The sequence below is a fragment of the Simochromis diagramma genome, unplaced genomic scaffold, assembly GCF_900408965.1.
Source record: "Simochromis diagramma unplaced genomic scaffold, fSimDia1.1 OVJJ01000514.1, whole genome shotgun sequence".
Lineage (NCBI taxonomy): Eukaryota > Metazoa > Chordata > Actinopteri > Cichliformes > Cichlidae > Simochromis > Simochromis diagramma.
In genome coordinates this window covers 1,431,944-1,459,145 of record NW_024387346.1, presented here as the reverse complement: position 1 = coordinate 1,459,145, position 27,202 = coordinate 1,431,944, and the positions used below count along the sequence as shown (strand labels likewise).

The following is a 27,202-nucleotide window of genomic DNA, read 5'->3' as shown; positions in this document are numbered from 1 at the left end:
GCTTCAAAATAGTTTTAAACAACGAAGATTTAATGAATAACAAAAAAACTGTAGTTATTCTCAAGTATGTTTTTTATGTAGTGGAGATAATTTGTAACATATTTAGAGTAACTTGTCATAATAGTCGGGGTTCCTTTTAAGAGGTCTTGAGAGGTCTTTTAAAATTCTCCTCTGCCATTTGTTCTCAGCAGATGGCGCTGTTGGTTAAAAAAATCCTCCCACTCCGCTGTGCTCTCACGTCGCCTGACTACACTTGGAAAAGAAAACTGGGCTTAGAATAGAAACACATTAACTGGTGCCCGCAGACTAACTAGCTTCAGGCAGACATCTTCTCCGAGGTTGTCGGTGTGCAGGTTACACGATGGATTACGACCAAAGATACAAAAGGAACCAGGTAAACCCCGAGGAAAACCAAAACACCAGACACCCGAGACAGATGACAGATGTGTCTGGACAGGATCAAACACTTCCAAATCCAAATGTTCACGGAAATCCACAAGTGCCAACTGGACAGCCACGGTAGTAAGTACAAAGTTTGTGTTGATAAAACAAAGAACTGAAAACTGAAAAACAAAGCAAAACACACACACACACACACACACACACACACACAGAGAGAGAGAGAGAGCTCATGTTGTCATTTATAGATCCACAGAGGAGGCTGAATAAACCGCCTCTTATGTGCAAATTTCTTCATTGCCTAACATTTATTCTATTTGTGTTACATTTTATTTACTGGAGTAGATTTCTGTTTTCCTACAGAGCTGACTTTCACTTTCGTTTCACGGAATCGGAGAGTGAAACGTTGCCTTCAATGTTCGTGGTAAAGCACAGCTTCTATGTATACGAAGAAAATATCTTTTATAAGCAGTTTTATAAGCATGTTGAGCAAAGTAAACAGGCGTTTTATCAAAGTGCAGTCTGTAAAGATGTCTTGATTTTACTCAAGTAAACAGAAATCACATGAACACGGTTTGTGATTTTGCTATGGGATTAGAAAGGAAACAGATGATTTTAAAACCATAGCAGTGCAATTTACTTTGTCCCTTCAAAGCAGCATCATATTAGTTTCATTACCACATACTTTTGGATATTCTTAAACTGCTGGTGGTTTTGCTTTTGAGTGGCTTTTTGGCCATACGTAACATTTATCCTTTATTATTTTTTTATGTTTTTTAAGACTTCAGTGCAAAATTTCCTCAAATACAGAAATACAAACAAAACAAGGGAAAAAAATGATGGAATGCAAAATGATATCCCTTACATAAATGGAAATTTTCACTTGAATCGTTTTCAGCTAAATGTATGCAGTAAGTTTTTAGCTACTGCTGTGTAACCTAGCCTAACCAAACCTCAGACATGAACGAGAGACATAGAAATTAAGTCATGACAGCTCAGATGTTGCCCGGATTAACAAGGTGTTGAGGAACCAGGACACACTGATGAGAAGTGGGCTACTGGAACAAGAAGCCACAGCTGGGCAAGAGATGAAAATAGGGTGCTGTTGGAATGCTACTATGTAAGTTAATCCCAGCAGAAGAGGTTACATGAATAGAATGAGGGGACCTATGGAATCCTCAATACCCAGCATCCAGATTGACAGCGAAACAACTAGTAGCTCAGTGTTACAACATTGGGAAGAAGGAACTGCTCTCGTGGCTAGAAATTGACGAGGTACACCACAGAAATAGAAGGCAGGAAAATAAACCAGCTGTTCTCCACAGAACCATCCAAGGTGTACTCTCTTGCACAAGATCAACAGGACCCTAAGAGCCTTCTTTAGGAACTCTAGTGTTGTTCGCCACATCCCCATTAAGGCCAACTTCAAGCCCAAAGCACAAATCACTGTCAAGTCGCGGGATCTAAAAAGTAGATGCGCTGTTCCCACTACTGTTTTGCATAGGCCTGAATCCCCTCAGTGAGGTCATTGACGAGACTGGCTACAGATACTGGCTGTATCCCAATTCAGGGTCTGCAGCCTTAAAGGCCGCCTTTTAAGGCTGATTACGTCACAGCGACGCGACGAAGGCTGTCCCAATTCAAAGGCTGCTCGAAATGCGGCCCTGAAATGCGTCCTTCATTTCCCTGAATTTTAAGGATGTGTAGACTTCGTGGCCCAACATATCCCAGAATGCATAGCGCAAAAAACGGCGGAAGAGGGGTGCACGAAGAGTAAACTTTTAAAAGTAAGTACTGAATATTATGTCACTTATTTATGTGCAAATGTTTAATAACGAAGAACATTAAAACATTCCTGTTGGCCACATGTCAGCAAAGTTATGTGACATTAGTGACGTTTGTACTAACTTGGTTTTAAAGCCTTTACTTTAAAATATACGCCGTTCAATAGTCGACCTTAATCTTACAGAAAATTTGATTATTTTATGGATATTTAAAGTAAGCACTGAGACAAATTTACTAATGCCAACATATTAAAAGAACAATATTTGTCTCTTATATATAACACAATTATATATACAGTGAAGATTTAAGGTGACAGGAAATATGAATAAATGCAGCTTGAATCTTTACTGCAGCTCAGTATTTGAAACAGTCATTCACTGCTGTAATAACTAATAATGATTGAAATGATAACTTTAATATTGGCCATATTGTATTTACATTAGTAAATACAATATGGCCAATATTACAAAGTAAGATGACTTTAGTCTCATGAACAACATGAGCTAATTGTTATTTACTAGCTAATCTTAAAATGACTGTTCAGTACAGAAATGAAGCCCAATAATCATGATTTCAGTCCTGTGGTCTCAGCGTCAGATACTTATCAAATCAAAGCTCATGTAGAAACAAACAAACAAATGAACAAAATATTTTTCCTTCATTTCTGTCAAATAATGCTGTATGAAATGGTTCCAGCTGTTAGTGTCATGGTTGCTAGGCAACCTGGGCAGCGCCACGGAGGCTAGACCGTCCCATTTCAGAAGCCTCGCACTTCCGGCCTTAGCGGTCTTTGAGTACGCGGCCCTTGTGGACCGTTAAGGCTGCGTACTTTAAGGCTGCAGACCCTGAATTGGGATACAGCCACTGTCAGCCACCTCTACATGGATGACATCAAGCTGTATGCCAAGAGTTAACGAGATATCGATTCACTGATCCAAACCACCAGGACGACATCGGAATGTCATTCAGATTTGAGAAGTGTGGTCAGATAGTAACATAGAGAGGAAAGGTAGTCAGACTGGAGGTGATCGAACTACCAGAAGGCAACTATGCAGTGTTACACCCCGGCCTAGGCAACCGGCGTGCAACACAGGAAAAATAAAAATAAGAGAAAAAAAACCAAAACAAAAAAACTACTACGGGTCTCCACAAAAAAAAAAAATCCCAAAACGAAAGTATCGACAACTATTTACATCAAAGCAAAATAAGACATTTATTTACATCAAAACACCAAACTATTTACAACCGGGGGGGAAGATCGCGACCATGACAAACTGAAACACAGGGCTTAAATACATAGAGGGAGCAATCAGGGAATGGACAACAGGAGGGAAACACAGCTGGGGCAAATCAGAACTGACGAGACAAGGAAGCGTAAACTGAACACACTGAGATAAGACAGACTTTCAAAGTAAAGCAGGAAACACAATCGTCACGCCTAAAACAAAACACTGACAACACCGAATCGTAACAGTTCCCCCCACCCAAAAATCAAACATTTAAAACATGTAACCCCAAAGAAATGTTTGATTCATGCCCAGCGCATACGGCACCGGCTGCTGTTCTGCAGGCGACGCTGATGGCTGGACGGGCCCCTTGGATCCTCCAGTGGAAACGGAAGGCTGGAGCGGTCCCTAGGACCCTCCAGCGAAGGCGGACGAAGGCTGGAGCGGTCCCTCGGACCCCCCAGCGAAGGCAGACGAAGGCTGGAGCGGTCCCTCGGACCCTCCAGCGGATCCCGGACGAGCCCCCATTATGTTACACCCCGGCCTAGGCAACCGGCGTGCAACACAGGAAAAATAAAAATAAGGGGAAAAAAAACAAAACAAAAAAACTACTACGGGTCTCCACAAAAAAATCCCAAAACGAAAGTATCGACAACTATTTACATCAAAGCAAAATAAGACATTTTTTTACATCAAAACACCAAACTATTTACAACCAGGGGGGAAGATCGCAACCATGACAAACTGAAACACAGGGCTTAAATACATAGAGGGAGCAATCAGGGAATGGACAACAGGAGGGAAACACAGCTGGGGCAAATCAGAACTGACGAGACAAGGAAGCGTAAACTGAACACACTGAGATAAGACAGACTTTCAAAGTAAAGCAGGAAACACAACCGTCACACCTAAAACAAAACACTGACAACACCGAATCGTAACAGCAGACAGCTACAAATACCTGGGATTCCCACAAGCAAATGGGAACCACGAAAAGCGGCTAGGAAGCTGCAACCACCAAGTACCTGCAGAGGGTCAGGCAAGTCCTGAAGGAGTCAGCTGAATGGTTAAAAACAAGATCCGGGCTATCAACACCTACATTCTGCCTGTGATCAGGTACCCTGCTGGGATAATAAGGCTGGCCAAAGGAGCCACTGACATTAAGACATCATCACTGTGTTCTGCATAGTGCTCATTACTCTGCAGTATACATTATTATTAGTATTAATAATAATAATTTCTAGACCAGTGTAGCATTGCAAATTGTACCACACTGATGAGAAAAAGATACTCAAACTGTACTTGGATATACCTTATTGACAATATTTTACCTATACTATTTTTAAATTTTTTTACATTATTTTAATAAAGCTTAAATGAAGTGTATGAATAAACTTAAACTACTGATCAAGTTAAATTAATTTGTTAGCGGAGGTGAAACTGCAACGTTTTCTAAATACTTTCAAAATACCTCATTATAACTGAACAAAGGAAATATTCGACACCAGAAGCACGTTTTTGCATTGTTCTTCTCCTGCCTTAATACCAACAGTCACACTGTTTCTCTGTCCTTGTTTCAGCTCAGATGGATACACCATTATCCCACCAAATGAATCTAAGCGAAACGAGATGAAAACAAGTAACTATGACACCAATTTGATCTTCATTTATTTGACATTTCTCTCCAAATGTATGAAATGAGAGGTCTGTTGTTGTTGCTGCAGTTGCTCAAAAAGAAGAAGAGGCTCTTAACAGATGGAAAGAAGCACAGAGAGTCCCCTCTGTATGTGTGAATCCAGAGAGGCTTGGTAATCTGTCCTTACCCTCTACCTTCACCATTTCTATATTTATCTTCACATCCTCACTTACTGACATTTGGCATTCTGATCTTTTATCCAGGTGGTGATGTCACACTGGCTGAAGTCAGGCAAAAGCAGCAAATAAATCATCAATCCATGAAACTGCAGAAGAAAGTACATGCCAAGTTATTCACTCTGGAAACCATCCATTTATTTTCTGTGGAGCTTTACATATATCTAAATATTAGCAAATTATTTACACATACCGTTTTTGTCTGCTGCCATAAAAAAAAAAAGAAGCAGACAGTGCATGAAAACGTGCCGTGTTTGAGATGCAGTAATGCATTTCTACTTTAGCTCGCATCCTCTCCTGTTCATCCAAAAATAAAATATTTCATTTCAAATGCTCTTTCTAGATAAAAAAGGCTGAGGATGACAAGAGGAAGAGACAGGAAGAGGAGGAAAAGTGTCAGAAGATGAAAGCAATACAGAGGGAGAAGGTAAGCATAAGATCAAAACATCAAGCAGATTATTATCAGATTATTGTTGTAGTCTTTAGTTTACCATGTAAAGGTAACTGTTGCTGAATAATTGAATTAAATCAAGGGTATGTACTAGAGATGGACCGATCCGATATTACGTATCGGTATCGGTCCGATACTGACCTAAATTACTGGATCGGATATCGGAGAGAAATAAAAAAAAATCCATTAAATATCAAAAAAGCACCTCACAAAACTTGCGACATGGCGTAACTCGGCTCATAACCGTAGCACGTCGGAGCAGTATGCATCACGTGATAGAGCGGCTGTGGCGTGCGAGACCTGTTGTCTGGTTGAGCATTCGGAGCCTCGCTACCAAACCAGCATTTCATCTCCGAGGAAGTGATCCCAGAGAGAAGTAAAGCAAGTGTGTAAGTTCATCTCTGAATGTTTGTAAAGCATTCCAGCGTTAAGCTTAACAACAGATATATGGAGCGACTGCCTCTTCTCTCTCCCTCTCCTGCTGCTACTTCAATCATGAAACTGATCAGTGATCAGCTGATCGGCTTTTCTGTCGCAGGTCTATCTCTCTTGTTTGTTTATTGCCCACTTCGCACCAGAAAGAGGAAACCAGTGGCTGAACAACAGCAGCACGTTTAAGCTTGATAATCTGTTGTTAGAATTTATTTAATATTACTTTCTACACCAGGATCTTTTTCTACGTAGCTGACGGCTGGTAACTGTGCAGGGGCGGCTCTAGCAAAGTTTAGCCAGGGGGGCCGATAGGGCATGAACAGGGAAAAGGGGGCACAAAGACATACTTTTCTTTCTTATTCTCATTTAAAATGTCTCGCTTTTAATAAATAATTATCTGAATCTTACACCCAAAGTTTTAATCTGATGTAAAATGTATAGAAGTCCATTACTGTATATAGTAACTATTAAGTCTAATACAGGGAGTGCAGAATTATTAGGCAAATGAGTATTTTGTCCACTTCATCCTCTTCATGCATGTTGTCTTACTCCAAGCTGTATAGGCTCGAAAGCCTACTACCAATTAAGCATATTAGGTGATGTGCATCGCTGTAATGAGAAGGGGTGTGGTCTAATGACATCAACACCCTATATCAGGTGTGCATAATTATTAGGCAACGTCCTTTCCTTTGGCAAAATGGGTCAAAAGAAGGACTTGACAGGCTCAGAAAAGTCAAAAATAGTGAGATATCTTGCAGAGGGATGCAGCAGTCTCAAAATTGCAAAGTTTCTGAAGCGTGATCATCGAACAATCAAGCGTTTCATTCAAAATAGTCAACAGGGTCGCAAGAAGCGTGTGGAAAAACCAAGGCGCAAAATAACTGCCCATGAACTGAGAAAAGTCAAGCGTGCAGCTGCCAAGATGCCACTTGCCACCAGTTTGGCCATATTTCAGAGCTGCAACATCACTGGAGTGCCCAAAAGCACAAGGTGTGCAATACTCAGAGACATGGCCAAGGTAAGAAAGGCTGAAAGACGACCACCACTGAACAAGACACACAAGCTGAAACGTCAAGACCGGGCCAAGAAATATCTCAAGACTGGTTTTTCTAAGGTTTTATGGACTGATGAAATGAGAGTGAGTCTTGATGGGCCAGATGGATGGGCCCGTGGCTGGATTGGTAAAGGGCAGAGAGCTCCAGTCCGACTCAGACGCCAGCAAGGTGGAGGTGGAGTACTGGTTTGGGCTGGTATCATCAAAGATGAGCTTGTGGGGCCTTTTCGGGTTGAGGATGAAGTCAAGCTCAACTCCCAGTCCTACTGCCAGTTTCTGGAAGACACCTTCTTCAAGCAGTGGTACAGGAAGAAGTCTGCATCCTTCAAGAAAAACATGATTTTCATGCAGGACAATGCTCCATCACACGCGTCCAAGTACTCCACAGCGTGGCTGGCAAGAAAGGGTATAAAAGAAGAAAAACTAATGACATGGCCTCCTTGTTCACCTGATCTGAACCCCATTGAGAACCCGTGGTCCATCATCAAATGTGAGATTTACAAGGAGGGAAAACAGTACACCTCTCTGAACAGTGTCTGGGAGGCTGTGGTTGCTGCTGCACGCAATGTTGATGGTGAACAGATCAAAACACTGACAGAATCCATGGATGGCAGGCTTTTGAGTGTCCTTGCAAAGAAAGGTGGCTATATTGGTCGCTGATGTGTTTTTGTTTTGTTTTTGAATGTCAGAAATGTATATTTGTGAATGTGGAGATGTTATATTGGTTTCACTGGTAAAAATAAATAATTGAAATGGGTATATATTTGTTTTTTGTTAAGTTGCCTAATAATTGTGCACAGTAATAGTCACCTGCACACACAGATATCCCCCTAAAATAGCTAAAACTAAAAACAAACTAAAAACTACTTCCAAAAACATTCAGCTTTGATATTAATGAGTTTTTTGGGTTCATTGAGAACATGGTTGTTGTTCAATAATAAAATTATTCCTCAAAAATACAACTTGCCTAATAATTCTGCACTCCCTGTATACCCTAGTAAGCTATAGTACTTTTTCCTTTGGGAAGGTACCATCTGTGCAGTCTGCAGTTCTGTTGAAGAAAGATGTTGAATCTATTTAATTATTCTTGAAAAATAATTTATTTCTGTGCATTTTTTTTCACACTGCATCAAATTACAGTTGATTACGTCAATTAAGCATCATGAGGTGGAGGGTGGTTCCCTATTTTTCTTTTTTTTTTGCTGGGAGTTTGCAACCCTATTAGTTAGGGTGCTTACTCTTTAAAATACCAGAATAGGGAGGATGGAGTAGGTCTAAGTTTATTAGATTGATCAGTTTTGCTGAACTATGAAATATTTTGGGTGCAGTGTATTTTTTTGCATACAGGTATAACAGAATAGCTTTAGTGTTTGTTTGTTTTTTAAACTTGAGTTTGAACTTATACAAAATGCAGCAAGATGTTTAAAAAAACAGTTTTATTGTTTAAAAAAAAACACTATATCGGATTCATATCGGTATCGGCCGATATCCAAATTTTTGATATCGGTATCGGACATAAAAAAGTGGTATCGTGCCATCTCTAGTATGTACTAATGTCTTGTAGGAAACCATTTGTAATGCTTTAATGCTAAAAACAAAAGATCTGATGGATTTGATTAGAGTGAATACAAGGCTGAGGCCATTGTCTACAGTGGCACTGTATTTCCAGGTTAGCCTAAAACAACAGATGCAAACAGGTAAAACACAACACTGCACATTGTAAACTAGAGCAGGCAGCTAACAGCAAGAACTCGTGTTCTTCTACCAAGGCTAATTCCATCCACATGTAAAAACTGATTTCCTGGATCCAATAGTATCACCACCATAGTTATTCACTTCTAAGTAAGTCCAAACCCCATTTTTGGTGAAATTCCCATGCAAATCCTACTCACAGACATATAGCTAAATCAATCACATTTCCTCACCAGTGAGCATGACAAGTTACTTTTTATTACTGTTATGTTAGTGCTCAGAAGCTTATAAATCTACCCCATGGAATTAATTTCTCTTCCCTTAGTGAGGAGTAATATCATGCATACCCTGAAGATGTCAGTAGAGACAAGCATCAACATGAGCTGTAGCGAGAGTTTCTCTCACACACACTTGGGACTAAAGCTATGTGAGAACTAACAGATTAATGGACTTTGGGGTTTTCAGCCCCCAAAGAAAAGCTCTTCACTCAGACGTATTCTACTCAACGTTTGGCCCTGCTGTCTTTCCAATAATGGTGATAGAGTAATGCGGAAGGCTGATTAATGGCAAAGACCAAGCCGGTATTCCACAGATCTTTGTCTGTTGTGCCATGACCTCTGTGACAACATAGAACAGAGTATCGATAATCCAGCAAATAAATACATACATATAAAACAACATGCTGGGTCACACTACATTTCACCCCTGTCTCTGGACTCTCACCACTACCCTCTTTATCTTAAACAGCACACCATGTCCTATTTTACAGTAAGACCATGGTACGAGAAAATAAAGTCTGTGATGCCAGAAAAAGATCATTAAAATAGACAGTACTAGGAGGGATTTTCACCGATATGACCAAAAATATTTATCACGATATACATTTGAAAATTTGCGATAACGATATAACTGACGATATAAATGACACTAGACAAAATACTTTACAACTCCACAACTTTATTAGTGCAAAAAAACCCCATCAATGTATTTTCACTTAAGCAAGCAGCTGTTTTTTGCATTAAAGTTATATAAAAATTTCCAGTGTTCGTGCCCAACAAGCATGACTAGCATGTGTATGCATGAATGTTACAGTCCATATAGCATGCTCTAATGTAATGGCTCCGTTAGTCACTTTGGTTAATGTCACTTGCACATTTGGGGGAAAGCAGGTTCGTGGCACGACAACTGAGTGTGATGTATTGCAGGCTGAGCGTCTACTGGAGAAGGAGCAGCAGGAAGATCAGAGGAGGAGGGAGGAGTTTGAGCAGGACCGCCTCAGGTTAGCCCTGGATTGGGGTCGCTTGGGTTTCATTGTTGTTGCCTTCTGGTATTGTGTGCAGTGTTGTGTTCTGTCATGCTCTAACATGGATCTCTGTTAGTTATATTCAGCATCAGATGTCACAAGAGCAGGCGGAGTGCTGATATGTGTCTAATTTCCTATATGTGTCCCAGTAAAATATGACTTGACATTGAGCATTCACCGATGCAGCAGCTGATCTCAGTGGAATGAGCTGGTAGTTGCATAGATCCTATACAGAAGCCATAAACAGAACCTAATTTTAGTGAGGTAAAGCTAAGTCTATGCTTTCGTTCATCTTATTATTAGTAGTAGTATCATTGTTATTATTATGATTATTTATTTGATTTGATTTTAAAAGCAATTTTTTGGTTGTAAGTTGAATTCTTAAATCCTTCTTCACATTAAAGTGCAGGACCATAACTAAATCATCATCAATGCAGCTGTGGTCTTCCCTGAAATTATGTCAGCATGCTGTCAATTCAATAATAAAAGTACAACTACAGTACAGTACAGCCCACCAGGTGGCCCCAGCCAACATTTTGGGAATCACTGCTCTAACCCATTCACTACTAGGTTATATCAATCAATGGTATTCTGCACTCTCAATGGTAGCAACTAAAATCACTTGTCTGGAAGTTGACCCAAAGGTTTATCTTGGGTCCCTGCCCACTTCCTGCTGCCATTGGTTATTTGGCCCAAAGTTGCTTGAAGTTGCTGAATGTCATTCCCTTTCTATAGTCTCTGGTTGCCACGGCACTGGAAAACATTTGCATGGTTGATGCAGCTTAAGCGTTGAGCTGGAGAAAAACAACAGCCCTGTCAAATTCCACAAATTATAGTAGTACTTGTGGAGGGTATAATAGAGAAAGTGAAGAAAGTATCAAAATGTTTTTCAGCGTCTCCCAGCACACAAGCACAGACAGAGCATGCTTCTCATAACTACTAAATAAATATAAGCCAGTGGAAACCTTTGGCTTCATACCGGATTTAAACCCCAAAATTGCAGGTGAAAGTTCTGTGCCACCATAGTTTTAATGTAGTGTAATTTTTCTTTTTCTGAAAGGACTCTCTCTCTCTCAGACATCTTGAATTACAACATGTTGTAAGGTTTGCTCCACATACTTCCTAGCCTGACTTTAATATATATTTTCCTTTCAAAATATGTCTTACAAATTAAAGTCGAGAAAAAACAGAAACATTCCGTGCTCTCCAAAAAAAGTCATGAGATTTTATTAAATATAGACAGACTAATGATTCAGAGCATCTACTGTAACTACAGCCCCTTCATTCCTTTTTGTCTGACCACTTTAAATCCATTACCCCAACAGCCACGATGTTACTGGAATATGATCCCTGGCTGACTCCCAAGGTAATTGCTTGTCAAGTGGCATCCCTGGTTTCCTTACAAGGTAAACAAAAACAGGAGACAGCAGACCAGTGTACAGAACTGAAGAAACAATGATGATATTTAGAAAAGGGGCTAATGGAGACAGAGTAGCAGAGCAGATGCTCTGTGCACAGTCGGGACAGTGTCACACGGGGACAAACAAACGTGGTCAGCCTTTGTCAGACTGTCAGCTTTTCAGGTCTGTGGAGTGTCTGCTGATTAAAATAATACTTAAGGCCTTATTATTTCTGTGTGTGTGTGTGTGTGTGTGTGTGACCATGTCTGCTGCACGACAGAGGAAATAAAGTGTTTATCTATTGCAGAACACAGGAGAGGTTTCTTCAGAATTTCGAGAGGAAAGCTTCATCAGCGTCCACCACTGCCATACGCACGTCATCCAGGGTAAGGTGGTGTCCAAATCATATATGTTTTGCTTACTCTGTGCAGCAGTGGGCCTATGCATGCATGTGCTCTATGCATCCTAGGAGTCAGTGCTAACTCTCATATGTGTGGCGTCAGAGAATCTGTGTGGTATTTCACACAAGTAGATCTACATTTGTAGACTGTTTTCTGAGTAAATACCCTTAGGTGCAGAATTTTCATCGTCTGAGGCCACACGGATATTAAACTGTATCCCATGTAGGTCGGGTAGGGGTCGGGAGCTTACGTTTATCTACTGGTCATACATGGAGCACACACCGGTACAGTAAGATCACAGATGAGTAAAAGGAAAGAAAATACACCGATAAATATGCCAATGTTTTTGGGGGAGTTTCCTATTATTTTTTTTGTTTTGTACAGTGGGGCAAAAAAGTATTTAGTCAGCCACCGATTGTGCAAGTTCCCCCACCTAAAATGATGACAGAGGTCAGTAATTTGCACCAGAGGTACACTTCAACTGTGAGAGACAGAATGTGAAAAAAAAATCCATGAATCCACATGGTAGGATTTGTAAAGAATTTATTCGTAAATCAGGGTGGAAAATAAGTATTTGGTCAATAACAAAAATACAACTCAATACTTTGTAACATAACCTTTGTTGGCAATAACAGAGGTCAAACGTTTACTATAGGTCTTTACCAGGTTTGCACACACAGTAGCTGGTATTTTGGCCCATTCCTCCATGCAGATCTTCTCGAGAGCAGTGATGTTTTGGGGCTGTCAACGAGCAACACGGACTTTCAACTCCCGCCACAGATTTTCTATGGGGTTGAGGTCTGGAGACTGGCTAGGCCACTCCAGGACTTTCAAATGCTTCTTACGGAGCCACTCCTTTGTTGCCCGGGCGGTGTGTTTTGGATCATTGTCATGTTGGAAGACCCGGCCTCGTTTCATCTTCAAAGTTCTCACTGATGGAAGGAGGTTTTGGCTCAAAATCTCACGATACATGGCCCCATTCATTCTGTCCTTAACACGGATCAGTCGTCCTGTCCCCTTGGCAGAAAAACAGCCCCATAGCATGATGTTTCCACCCCCATGCTTCACAGTAGGTATGGTGTTCTTGGGATGCAACTCAGTATTCGTCTTCCTCCAAACACGACGAGTTGAGTTTATACCAAAAAGTTCTACTTTGGTTTCATCTGACCACATGACATTCTCCCAATCCTCTGCTGTATCATCCATGTGCTCTCTGGCAAACTTCAGACGGGCCTGGACATGCACTGGCTTCAGCAGCGGAACACGTCTGGCACTGCGGGATTTGATTCCCTGCCGTTGTAGTGTGTTACTGATGGTGACCTTTGTTACTTTGGTCCCAGCTCTCTGCAGGTCATTCACCAGGTCCCCCCGTGTGGTTCTGGGATCTTTGCTCACCGTTCTCATGATCATTTTGACCCCACGGGATGAGATCTTGCGTGGAGCCCCAGATCGAGGGAGATTATCAGTGGTCTTGTATGTCTTCCATTTTCTGATGATTGCTCCCACAGTTGATTTTTTCACACCAAGCTGCTTGCCTATTGTAGATTCACTCTTCCCAGTCTGGTGCAGGTCTACAATACTTTTCCTGGTGTCCTTCGAAAGCTCTTTGGTCTTGGCCATGGCAGAGTTTGGAGTCTGACTGTTTGAGGCTGTGGACAGGTGTCTTTTATACAGGTGATGAGTTCAAACAGGTGCCATTCATACAGGTAACGAGTGGGGGACAGAAAAGCTTCTTACAGAAGACGTTACAGGTCTGTGAGAGCCAGAGATTTTCCATGTTTGAGGTGACCAAACATTATTCTATTTTTATTCTATGTATTCTATTTTTATCTTATTGTATATTTATTTTATTTTATTCTACTGTATATAGTATTTTATTCTATTCTGTACAGTTGTGTACTGTATTTATTCTTATTGTATTCTAATTTTTGCCTCATAACTTTTGCACTGTCCACTTCCTGCTGTGACAAAACAAATTTCCCACGTGTGGGACTAATAAAGGTTATCTTATCTTATCTTATCTTATCTTACCAAATACTTATTTTCCACCCTGATTTACGAATAAATTCTTTACAAATCCTACCATGTGAATTCATGGATTTTTTTTTCACATTCTGTCTCTCACAGTTGAATTGTACCTCTGGTGCAAATTACTGACCTCTGTCATCATTTTAAGTGGGGGAACTTGCACAATCGGTGGCTGACTAAATACTTTTTTGCCCCACTGTATGTATTTTTTATATTCTTGTTACTTGTCAGTATTGTCTTTCTACCTCTTTCAGCCTCTGTTGTTTTTAATGCTTGCTTCCTTTTGTCTTTACTCAGCCTCTCTTCCTCTCTGAATGTTGGTTTTCTTAGAAGGGAAGCGGTGGAAGGCTAGGAAAGTTCAAGGGACTTCCCAGAGTTCACACTGAGTAGAGACAGAGACACAACATGACATGACTGCAAGGTTTTCTGCAGAAGACAGAACAGGGTTGTATAACGTGTGCTGGAAGAAGTATGTAGAGGGAAAAATAAAAACCAAAAAAACCTGTTCCTCCCTAACGGATCACTTGTCTTGTCAGTCTAATAATGTGAATGGAAAACAATTTCCTTCCTTTCCAGATTACCAACAAGAAATGCTCAAAGACCGCAAACCTCTGCCAAGGCAGCTAGACATGAATAACTAGTTAGCTAGTCACTACCTTCTTGGTGGAAGTAATGACCGGCATTCTCATGAGACATAAATCATTAGACAATCACTTAAATGGGGGTGTATAAAAATGGCAGATTAAAAAAACATATTTACTTTGAAACATTGACTCCCCAAGTCGGTATTAGAAGATACAAAATTCAAAACTGAGGTTTAAAAAAGCTAAATTCTGAAATAAAAGTAAATAAATGGTATAAAAAGTAATACATTTTCACTTATGTGTAAATTCCGAGTCACTAAGAGAGGATAATTATACCAAAAATGCAAGTGTCCAAAAATTTATAAATTTATAAGACTGATGTAGTGGCTAAAAAAATTGCACAATAATAATGCCAGGTCATAAGATTGCACATCAAACTTTTAATGTAGCATCTGAGTATTGTGAGTAAACAGTAAAACGTGAAACAAATACAAAACAACATGTCAAAACTGTCTTTGTAAGTAAAGATCATTAAGTTAAAAAAAATAGTGAAAAAATCCCAAACTTACATAAAAATGTAATTTAAATCAATAATTCCATCCATGTATTTTTGAATGAATTCCATCTTTCCTCCATTTATGTGGTTCAAGTGTACCCCGCCTTTCGCCCGGGTACACTCTGAGCAGGTCACATGTGTGCCGCAGGGCTACTTAATTCAATACAAGATAGAAAAATAAAATGACCTTTCGACCACATAATTCTGAATGGTAATTATAAAATTATCCCATAATTATTCTACTTTGAAAATATCCTCAGGCGATCATTTACTCTGGCTATAAATAACTCTAAATACCATTTCTCTTAATCATTGCAGGGGCAATGGCTTATTGTCTTACAACAAGTAGATGCTGTAAGCCTCTGAAAATTCAAGGCTATTTTTAGCTCAGAAAATCTGCTTTTATTGCAGAGTGTTGAAAGCTTCTGTCAGAAAGTAAAACATAGTGCTAATAACATGCGTGCTCTCCACCCGACCTATCAGTGATGTTACACAGGAGAAGAAGCAGGGAAATGTTTTCTTTTTTTTTTGTTTGTTTTTTTTAAACAGTTTTTATTCATTATCAAGAAAAGCATAAAACATAACAAAGCAGACAAAAAAGAAAGAAAGAAAAGAAAAGAAAAGAAAAAAAACCCCAAAGGGAATATATTAAAGTCATTATATACCTGTACAAATACACATATGGGGTAATGAGGAGAGAGAGAAAAAACAAACAAAAAACAAACAAACATATTTTCGCTCAATTACCCACAGATTTAGAAAGAGAAAAAGATAAACTCCAAGAGTGAATTGTTGTCCTTTACGCTTACTTCCTATTTAACTGAGAACATCTTAATCGCAACCACCCCCCCTCAACAGTTGGGACAAATCATTTGGCAAATAAGAAAGCAAAGGGGACCAAACATTGAGAAAGAGACCCTCATTTCCTCCTAAAATAGCAGCAGTTCTTTCATGAGGAACAACTTTGGCAATGTTTTCTTTGTGGGCTTCTCTCACTGTTTTACTTTCTCTCTGCCTCTTTTTGAATCTTGTAGAGCTGATGCAAATCTTTCACCAGAAAAAATTAGTGGTGAGAGAGATTGGGAAAAGGAGACTGTAGGTCAGACCTTGGTGCAGAAAGACACAGAAAGCAGTTCTAGTGACAAAGGAGTCTCTATTTTAGGGTGGGATACACACAGAAACAAACAGACAGGATACATAGATGATAAATAGATGATTTGGTGCTGTCTGTGACAGTAGGGTCACAGACAGTACCAAAGCATCACCTCATCCTGGTGTTCTACTTTCTCATCTCACACAACCTTCTCCCATCATATCATGTCATCACCTCTTGTCTTTCCTGCTTTCTCCAATTTTTTCATTGTGTCTCCTACATTTCTCTTCTTTAGTTGTCTGTTTTTACCACTAGTTTCTTTCCTTTCCCTGTCTCATGTCTCATTCCACATCCTTTCCCATCTTCTCTGCTCCTGTGCTCTTGCTATGCTTCCCCCCCCCCCCCCCCTCTCTTTTCTATTCTTTTCTTTTCCCTGCCTTTCCTCTCCTCTCTTTCTGCTGATACTCCCAGGCTTCAGCTCTTTCAGATCGACGTCACAGATTAAGAGATGAAAGCTTGCGGCCACAGAGCAGCAAAAGGCAAACTTCTTCATGTGGTTCTGACCAAGACCCTGGGAACTGTTGTTCTTTCAGCATTGGCTCCATAAGACACATTGCTCTCCCCTTCATATCCTCTATTTGTAGGCGGGTGCTTGTGTGTTTGAGTGGGAGATTTGATACTAAGCTTTGATGCAGCAGAGGGCTGACACAGGTGGGCTGTGCTCCGTCTTCCCCTCACTGACCCATTAACTCTCCTGGGAAGAAAAACAGAGTAAAAACGAGTGAGATGAATGTGTTGAATTAATTTCTTGTCAGTAATTAAGCAAACGCCAGTGTAAACTCCTCCAGTGGTATAGTGGCTGATGTATTTGCTTGGCAAGAAAAGGGTGCTGCTTTGATTCTAGCCTTCTTTTAGGAAGGGCATCCAGTGTAAAACTCAATCTAAATCAAACTTACAACACCTTGACTCCTTTTTAGCCATTCTTTTGTAGATGTGCTGCTGTGCTTTGGGGTCATTGTCCTGTTGCATAACCCAATTTAAATTATTCTCACATTTGACTCTAAAATACTTGGGTATTCAGAGGAGTTCATGGTTGACCTGCTGCCCAGGTCCCGCGGCTACAAACTGAATAATGCTCAAATCATCACCCTCCACCACTGTGCTGGACAGTTTTTATCAGGTGTGTGTGCTGATATGCTATGTTTAGTTTTCTCACAACATGGTGCTGTGCATTATGGACAAACTCTCCACTTTTGTTTTGTCTGTCTGAAACACATTGTTCTGCAAATCTTGTGGGGCTTTTTTTTTTTTTTTCAAAAGCAGCATTGCGAACCAAAGTGTGGGCAGTAGCAATTCCTTTTTAAAGAAGGAATTGTTGTAGAATTGTCACTGACATTTTTCCTAATTGGCATTGTGTTAACAAACAGTTGCTTGAGTGTGATTATTAAATAGAAAGCACTTAGATGTAGAAAAAAAGTGTGTATGAGAATAGGTGAATGAGATATGTTGTATAAACAGCATGTCTCATATAAGAGCCAGTTATTTACTTCGGCTAACTATGATCAAATGCACCTAGCTGCAACTTACCCTCCTAATGCCTACGGTGGCAGTAAGTGTGGACTTTCTCACACAATGCTTCTGCATTTTGGCTTAGTTCTAAGGTTGTATTTACCTAATCTTAAAATCTGCCAATGGCCATATTAGCTTTATGATAATCTGATACATTAACCATTAGGATTTAAACAGAGTTTAAATTTCTACACCGTAAAAAAAAAAGTCCTAAAAAACAGTAATATTCTGGCAGCTGGGGCACCAAAATAATACCATAAAATAACAGCACAGAACTTTCCCATGAAAATACAGTTATTTCAGTAATGACAATACAGTCTTTTTCAAGTGCTTTTAAACATTAAATTAGGAACAATTTAATGTGATTGAACAATGAAATTACCTCTAAACAAGGTCAATGAATGCGGCAATATGAATAATAATACTTAAATGTACAGAAATATACAGTTAACAGTTGGTTTAAATAATAATGGATTGCATTCATATAGCACTTCATGAGACCCTCAAAGCGCTTTACAATTCCCCTCTGCCCATCACCAGTAGGTGGTAGGTGAAGAGTCTTGCCCAAGGACACAACGACCGAGCGTGTCCGAGCCGGGGCTCGAACCGGCAACCTTCCGATTACAAGGCGAACTGCCGACTCTTGAGCCACGATCGCCCTAAATAACAATAATTATTATTATTATTTGATGAAAAAAAAAGTTTATACGAATCATTTTATATATTTTTCCATAGCATTACATTTGAATTTAACAGTTAAATCTTTCAAATAACAGACAAATATTTGTGAAATTATGATGCATTTGTGAATGTTTTTAACAATCTAAATATGCACATGTAAAGACAAATACATTTAAAAAACAAGAAAATTATGTTTTATTACATTTACAGTGATTTTACGTTAATTTACATTTGAAATGTAAAATCACAGTCTATTTATGTAAATTTAATGATATTCTAGAAGAACAGTACAAAACTGTAAAATACACAGTAAACTACTTTTATATTACAATTTTTTTTACAGTGTAGAGAAGGTCTTGCTTATTTCAGCAAGATAACAACAAACCACATTTTGTATGTATTCCAACCGCACAGATCCATTTAAAATGATTTATTACAGCAGAACAACATAGTGGGAGTTGAGAAATTATCCTCACCTCAAAGAGGCACCATGAGGACAGCAGGAGGTGTTGTCAGTGGGAGAGAGGAATGTTTTTTTTTTTCCAACTGTCAGACCTATGACCTTTACAATAATACAAATTCTTCAGTCTTAGCGGGCGGAAATTTGACATTTTCTTTTTTTCCCTTTTTTTTGTCAGAGGACAGATGTGGAGGGTAAACAGACAAAGGAATCAAAAAATCTGAGAGAAGTGCAGCTGGAACACAAGAGGTATGAAGACCCTTTATATCTTATGTAAAGTTAACATAAAAGCACACAATTTGGAAGAAACGGTGCTGAGCCACTTGATGAAAGACTCACTCAATATTAAAAAAATGTTGAAACTAAATACAAACTACCCATGCAAGAATGATCCCAGTAAGATTAATAGTGTGTTTTTGTTCATTCCTTTTGGAACAAAACCAGTGTAGACTGGCTGGGTTGATGGATGTTAAGTGGCTGCAACTTCCACTATATATTAGTGGGTACAGAAGTTTAAAAAGCTGTCAAACACTTCCCGCTCACTGACATTTGGAGCCTGCAGGCATGTGGAGTTGTAAAATAGAATATTTGCAAGTTTTATGTGAAGCATTTTGTTAAGTTCACTATGCTTTGACAGGGTGAACGCGGTCTTTTTGGACAAGCTTGAAGGTCAAGCCAGAGGGAGCGAGAGAGAGCCAAAATTCGAAAGTACTCAGGAGGCAGAAAGTCAAGCCCCGTTGTCACACCTGAAACCAGATCCAGAACAGAGCTGCTCCGGCTGGACAGAAGAAGCTGGTGAGCTTAGACTGGACCTGTAAATAACGCTCATTGTTCTGTTTCTCATGCCTTTTTTTTTAGTCTGGCTCAGCACTGGTTAACCAAACCTAAATCGGACATTTGAGAAGACTTGCCCACTTCATCCTTTTTCAGTGGACTCTGACTGCCTGTTTAGTCTATGTTAGGTGTAGGTGCTTTACATGCTTCAAAAATGTAGGTAGGAAACTATGTGTGGTACGTTGTGATACTGTAGCTCCGGGCATTCAAAACCTGCTGAAACTTGTGCTTTTAGTAAGGGGGAGCCGTAAATGTGTGTGTGTCTCTATACTGTAAGTGTGAGTAACAAAGTATTTTCCACTTCTGCCTGGCAGTTAGCACGGATGATGGCAAATATCAAACACATTTAAATGTGTGACTTAGCAGACAGGGCACTGAGAGGATCAAAGCTTGACGCACGCAAACTTCTACTGTTTGTTATTACGACACTGGCAGTCTTCGAGGTAAATTCTCTACTTGCGCTGAAGCAAGGCAAGACTGACAGACTCTTGGCCTGGAGCCAGACAGATGTGCCAAGGGGCAATGCCGCCCTTATACAATTGTTCTGGATTGACACCTGACTGGATACAATGCAGATATGAATAACTCGTGTTCACAGCAAACAAAAGAAAACAGACTACCTATTGCATTTGAACATGTTCACCAAATGTGCGTTCTTTTTCAAATTATTGTGGTTAAAAACATTTATATTGTTATATTCCTAATATTTTTAACTATGATATATAGAGAGAAATGTATAATATTTTTAACGTATTTATTAATAAATAATACTCTCTGCAAATAGAAAGTGTACATATAATCTTTTAAAAAGTGAGTTACAACAGTGGGTGTCTGCAGCCCACTGTGAAACACGGTCGAGGCTCTGTCGTTGTTTGGGACTGCTTTTCAGCTAGTGGAGTTATGAACGCAGAAAATCTCATCAGATGGTCACACCCTAACTTTCTTTATTATTTGTTAGAGAATGTTATCCCATACAGAGTAACTATGTGGGATCATAATTTACAAAAAAAAAAAACCATAATGCTGTAAATAAATGAAATAATTAATTGAGACGTGGAGCTTTGAAACCATAAAGACATCAAGAAAATGTTTGTTGACATAACTCAGGCAACACGGCAGTTTTTCTCATATTACAATCGGACTTCGTAGGGTTTCAGATCAGGAGGCTATGTCCATGTTTTACATACAGTCTATGGACAATGCTGAGCACACAGCCATTTCAATAGTGTCATCTTTATTCAAACCTTCTGTGCCACTTTTCACCCCGTTGAAAGTAGTTTGCCTAGCGGTCCACTGGAGGGCAATCCTGAAACTCTCAGATTGACCTAACGCATGCCCTGTTGACCTCATATTCTGTTTTGAGTTAGACCACAGTGCACAGATGACAAAACTTGAACAAAGGACAAATAAGCTAAGATCTGTATTTGGTGTAATTGCTCTTGACAAAGGAAGGGCTAAGGATGTATTGGAATCTGGTATTGGTAGTAAACAGTGTCTTGTCCTACCACTCAGTTGCTTTTCATTCTTCGCTAATTGCTGTCTGAACACTAGCCACCAGCCCTATCTGCCAGATAGCCCGATGATCATGTCTTTCCACTCTGCCGGAACCTGTTTGGGTGAAGGCCTCTCCTGTCTGTCCCTCACTATTTGCCAGCCCCACTCATCAAAGACCATCAACTGAAAAAAAAAACCCACCGCCTTTTTCTCGACTTCGCCGATGAATGGTTTGGCGAAAGTGTGCTTCTTCTTCGCTCTTGTTTTTATTACCCAGTCCAATAATTTGTGGTGCAGACTGTGTTTTTACATGCAAATGATTAATTTAGGGAATGTCTGCAACCATTCATTGCTACAGATGGGAATGGAAACCAGCCTCGTGTAAGCTCTTACAATGTCACCATCAATGAGATTTATTAAAGAGAAGATCATTATATAAATTTTTTAGTCATGAATCTGCTATGTTTAACAATGATAATGCCCTATTATTACTGTGATAATCGGCGTCATCATACCCCAGCAGCATCATAATGAACGATGGGGGACTCGAGAGGAATAGTTGCTAAAGTGATCAGACAGGAGAGTCTCTATGCTGCCTGAAAGAAATGACTGTAAACATTGGAATCCCCCTTTCCTTTGTTTGACTATATTATTAACAAAATATCTAAGAAAATCAACATTTTGGGGATTGGCTCTAGAGCGTTTGGTAACCAATCATGTGTACAAATGTTCTGCAAAACAGATCGTGCTAGCTGAAAAAGAAAATATGAAAACATGGTATGATAAGGCCTCCAGCTATACATGAGAAGGAAAGAAAGTATATTTCAGGACAATCAAGGAGCCCTCTTTCCACAGGGGTCTCAAGAGAACAACAAATTAAACTTTATGTGTATTCTTTCCTGTGTGTTTTCCAGACCCACGGGCTGAGTATGACCATGCCCTGATGAAGCTCATCAAGAGCTTTCCAAACTGTGACAGAGACTTCCTAGAGGACATCTTTACCCAGTGTAACAGGGATTACGAGGAGGCGTCCACACTACTTATCAGCACACTGAGTTGAACTTCATGTATTATAATTTTTTTCCCCATAAACACAACAATTTACAACAGCTCCTACAGGCATCTAGAGAGAAAAGAGTTAATGAAGGAGCTGTTTGTCCTTAATTTTCTGTTTAACACTGTAGGTCATGGGCCAAATAAGCATATTTACTCAGGGTGCAGATGGTAGAGAATTGGCAAAGACAAAGTTTATCTACTTTGATGGTAGATCAGTATACAAAGCAGAGCTGACTACAATGCATTAGACTCCTTTGAAAACATACCTACATAGTATGTGCTCTATGGGATCTGTTTTTGATTATGCTATTAATCACTGAGTGTTTGGTGTTGTGTATCTGTCTGCATTTAGTAGTGAGTCATGTTGTGGTTTTGTCTTGACATCGAGTAGAATTGATGCTCGTTTTCACCAGTTTGGTTAAAGGTCATTGCAATGACTCAAAATCTTCAGCTCATATTTGGAGCTCTTGATTAAATCAGTGTGTGCAAATGGAAGAAAGCACTAGGAACATGCATGAAGCTTTTTGTTCTGTTTTATAATTAAAGTTGTGTGTAATGTATCTGTAGCAAGAAAATAATATTTAAGTATGTCATTTTTGACTTTAGAAAATTGTTCTGCCACATTGTGCCAGTCGGGACAGAAACGTTCTAACAGGCACATACAAAAATGACACTTTTCCAAAGAAGTCCAGTTATCCTTTCTTGAAGACAAGGTTTTTTGTAGAAAGCCTTTTTGTTATTAGTTTCAGTTCAAAGTCAAAGTTGTTTTTAGGGGGCTGCAGGGAAACACTGTTTGGTTGAATGTTCATCACTGTTTATATTCATGTGTTGTAGCCATTTAATCCCTTTGCTTCTCATCACTGTGTTACACAGTGGGCAGTGAGTTTTACTGCTGGTGCAGTAAAATTTAACCTCATAACATCAATGAACTGGACAGCACAGGTGGTTATCACCTGGTGGTGGCAACAAAAGAACAAAGGGCGTTGCTCTCAACACGAGGGGCTGAAAATCCCCTTTTACTAAAGCATGAAGTCATGAGGAGTGCTACAGAGTCATCCGGGAAATGTCTTCCCTTTGGAGAACACCAAGAAATCACATATTATTGCAGCAGTTTTACACTTAGTCATAAAGGTGATGCATTTAAATTTCAGTGAAAAATATTTACTGTGTGGTATACCCCTAAATAAACTCATCTATTTAAATCAAAGTCAGTACATTTTCATTTCTGTGTAGACAGATATTACAGTTTTGTATTGTGCATTTCAGTAGTATATCAAAAAAGATCACAGAGACATAGAGCAGAAAGCTGCTCATATTCTAATTTATTTACTGCTAGCAAGTGAGCTAGCAGTCACACATTCCTTTGCTGGTACAATTGTCATAGTAAGAATATCAAATCATGGCAAGGCTCATTGGCTAATGACTTGTTACTGACAAGTCATTAGCCAATGAGCAAGTGTAATATACCATTGATAATCCTCCTTTTTGAAAGGACAGATTTTTTTTTATTCAATATGATTCAAAATAAGTGACCAAGATATAAACTTAACAGCAAAGTGTTTACAGAGGTAAGGAAAGAAGACCCTTTTTTTTTTTGCAACCATAGCTATTGCCCTGTGGATTTCAGGAAGAATGCAAGTTTCAGGCTCTTCTGCACTGGCCTAATTTTTTCCAACCAGGTAGCTATGGTCATGTTTTTTCACTGTCTATGCAAGCAGCTCAAGCAAACAACAGATCCCCAGATCAGTTCAGCAGCAGGTGAGTTCAGATCACCCCATTCAAAGTGAATACGAATTGAGAGTGTTGAAGCCTGAAATGCATCCACGTAAATCCTGCCTAAGCGTCATTATATTTGCTGCATTCTCTCCAGGCAGCTCCAGCATTTAAACCACACAGGGTATTTCCAGTTGTGTGAATGCCGCATTGCAGTACGCATATTTATAAATAGAAAGAAATATGCTCTGCCTAAAATGTATTATTTAATTAACAAAACGTTATAATTCACTTGTAGAACCACAAAAGATTGCAACCACTCAATCATATTTTTTATTTAATCCCAAAATCGGTTTTCTACAACAGACTGTGTTAAAGGCTGCTTAGAGGAACAGCTGGATTAAAGTTTTTTTTGTTTGAGTGCCGGTTAATTCTGGGTGGGGAATGATGAGGTTAGATCATAATGTGCAGCAGTCACAAATACAGTAAGAGAAAATGTTTTTGGAAAGCCTCGAGGCCTTTTGAGTGTATCACTATCAAGAAAACAGGAAAAATCTTGAAATGAACTGGGTATGTACGTGTCTGTGTGGGTGAGAGGTGGGGAAACACCACTTATATGTTGCCTAATCAATACAGTTCAGTGAACATCTGGGAGCTGATGAGACACTGGTGTGGGAAGGTATCGGGTGATGTCTCCTCAGGCTGTGTGGATCTCTTACGGGACTGTTCGCTCACATCAAATGTAAACAGCAGAGAGCAGATCATAGCAGTACGTTTACAGTTACAGTTATGTTTTCTAGACCAAAACGTAAAATAGATGGATGTGGAATGATTTGTTTTACTTTGGAAAGTAATAAATCAGTCAACCTGCTGCTTGGAAAAGAAACTGGATGTTTTTTTTCTGAGTTGCAGGGTCGTGCACTTTATGATATCATATATAGGGAAACATTGGGTATTGGGCAATCTTTGTGTCTGCTGCAATGAATTAATGTCTGTTTAAGACTGGCCTCTTGAGAAAGAAAAAAAAAGGCAGCGGCATTAGTCATTCGTTCAGACAGCTGAAAACAACTGTGTCTATATTCAGTGCCAAAGCAGAAGGTAGCGTGACTTTTATATTAGAGAAGGGTGCTTGGATGAATGGATGGGCACGCAGAGTGCATGACTTCAGCTCCAAAGACATGTCAGGTTGGTTCACACTTTTGACAAATATCACGGGAAACACCAGAGCAAAACAGAAAGTTAATTAGGGAGAAAATTTTACCCAGCTGTTTGGTCGGCCAGTTTATATGTAGAAAACGTTTCTTACATTTAGTCACAACTGAACTCCGTGTTTAGCTGATACACTGTAACTAAAACAGATTAGCCAGTCAGTCATATAACAATTACGTCTTTAAAGGTATTGTTTGAGTTACCCTTGAAGAGGTAAATATTTTGCCCAGGAGTTGGAGATCCTCCTGGTCATCTAGGGCCAATGGCCCTAGATGTATGTATATGTTCTCCATGTGCTTGGCTGGTTTCCTCCCACAGTCCAAAGACATGCAAGTTTGGTTAAATGGTAATTGCAATTTGGCCATTCTAGCTCTCACTCTCTATGTTAGCACAGCTTTGAAATGATAGACTCTGTATAAAATAGATGTAGGCTCCATTACTGAATTCATGTTGTGAAGTAGTTTTTGGCTCTAGATGTGAAGGAGAAATCAAGGAACACTGCATGCACATATGGTAGCAACTTGTCAGTCACCACCTAGAAGCATACCTCACTTTATTGTCCTTTGTGAAAAATAAAGATTTAATGTAGACCATCATTTGCAAAATGAACATGAATAATAAGTTGTATTAAGTAAGACTAAACTAGTGACTGAGACCACAAACTCACCAGGAAATTGTTTACTAAGGTCAAGGATTGTTTCAGTGTAAGTAGCATATAGGTCTGAAAAGTGAAACAAGTGAAGAAGTACCTTAAACCTGTATTCTTTCAAATGGCCAGCAGAGGGCAACTCCTCTTGGGTAAACAGTTGTGGACTCCTCTGCTCTGTAATCTCAGTAAACATTCCTTCCTCAGTGATTTCAATTATCATTTCATACAACATTATCATGTTGTATGAAATGGAACGTAATGCTTATTTTGTAATTTATGCTCATTATAAGGTGACATTTATTGTATTCTATCTTGTTAACTTGTCAGTCAAAATACCTACACAATGGTGACACCATGGAAGTCCACCTTTTATATGCAGCATATGGTTTGACCAGTGTCTACTGGATGGATGGATGATGGATGGATGGATGGATGGATGATGGATCATATCTTAGCCCTGCAGGAATTCAGTAACAGTGCCATATTCTCGTTCAGTGGTCTTCACTTGGTTACTTCAGTTTTTAAGGCAGATTAAAACTGTAGGGTAGAGTGTACCATACAGTATAAAGTGTACAGTTGAATTGAAAAACAGAAGTAGCATGAGTATCATTAAAGATAAAGATTAAATTATGATTACGATGCAGACAAAGTTGTAGAATGACAGCTGACAAACTGATAACTTCCAAGGCCACTCCCAATAAAAATGAAAATAAGAATTAAAGTTCAACCATAAAAACCAGAAATAAGAATAAGAAATAAGAACTATACATGAAATACATGAAACTGTTTTTTTTTTGTTTGTTTGTTTGTTTTTTACATATATTGTGTTTGTCCACATAGCATGTTATAATGTGGGTACGAAAGCAGGGAAAGGGACCCCAATCCTACACTTTAATTTTATTTTTTAAATGCCTCACATGGCAGTGCAGGGCCCATTTAAAAGGTGTGGCTAAAAACCTGTAAAACATTTACCTTATCATAAGTCAGAAGTGGCAGCCTTATTTTGCTGCCTCCAAAAATACACTGTTATGTAGTTTTCATGCCTGATTGGCTTTAGCTCATGATACGCAGTGACACTGTTTTAGTAATCCGATCACAGTAAATCTTTGCATAACTTTAACCTTGTAATTTCAGTCAACCAACACAACACATAACCTCAACCACAGCCCTGATAGCTTCATAAAAAGACTCCTATGAGTCATTTTGGCTGTGACAAATGACCTACTTGGGACTATAGGTATGAATGCATGTTTCTGATCCT

The 27,202-nt window shown here is 39.3% G+C and overlaps 1 protein-coding gene across 2 annotated transcripts; it reads left to right on the top strand.

Moving 5' to 3' along the window:
* On the top strand, nucleotides 1-23,577 carry epsti1 (epithelial stromal interaction 1). Of its 2 annotated transcripts, none has more exons than XM_040006887.1 (10): nucleotides 1-522; nucleotides 4,991-5,049; nucleotides 5,135-5,218; nucleotides 5,310-5,383; nucleotides 5,626-5,709; nucleotides 10,117-10,190; nucleotides 11,922-12,000; nucleotides 19,165-19,235; nucleotides 19,624-19,800; nucleotides 22,229-22,357. In XM_040006887.1, exons 1-10 carry the CDS (start codon nucleotides 362-364, stop codon nucleotides 22,239-22,241), a joined length of 876 nt encoding a protein of 291 aa, XP_039862821.1. In that variant the 5' UTR covers nucleotides 1-361; the 3' UTR covers nucleotides 22,242-22,357. The 2 variants fall into 2 exon arrangements, with proteins under 2 accessions (XP_039862821.1, XP_039862820.1); XM_040006886.1 differs by having other exon boundaries at nucleotides 5-522; nucleotides 19,624-19,781; nucleotides 22,229-23,577.
* Nucleotides 23,578-27,202: the final 3,625 nt, after the last annotated feature.

Excerpts from the sequence above, each read along its gene's own strand:
- epsti1 (XM_040006886.1), top strand. The coding sequence starts at position 362 with ATGGATTACGACCAAAGATACAAAAGGAACCAGGTAAACCCCGAGGAA. Across the intron at positions 5,219-5,309 it reads TGTGAATCCAGAGAGGCTTG|GTGGTGATGTCACACTGGCT; the intron begins GTAATCTGTCCT and ends TCTTTTATCCAG. Across the intron at positions 12,001-19,164 it reads CCATACGCACGTCATCCAGG|AGGACAGATGTGGAGGGTAA; the intron begins GTAAGGTGGTGT and ends TTTTTTTGTCAG.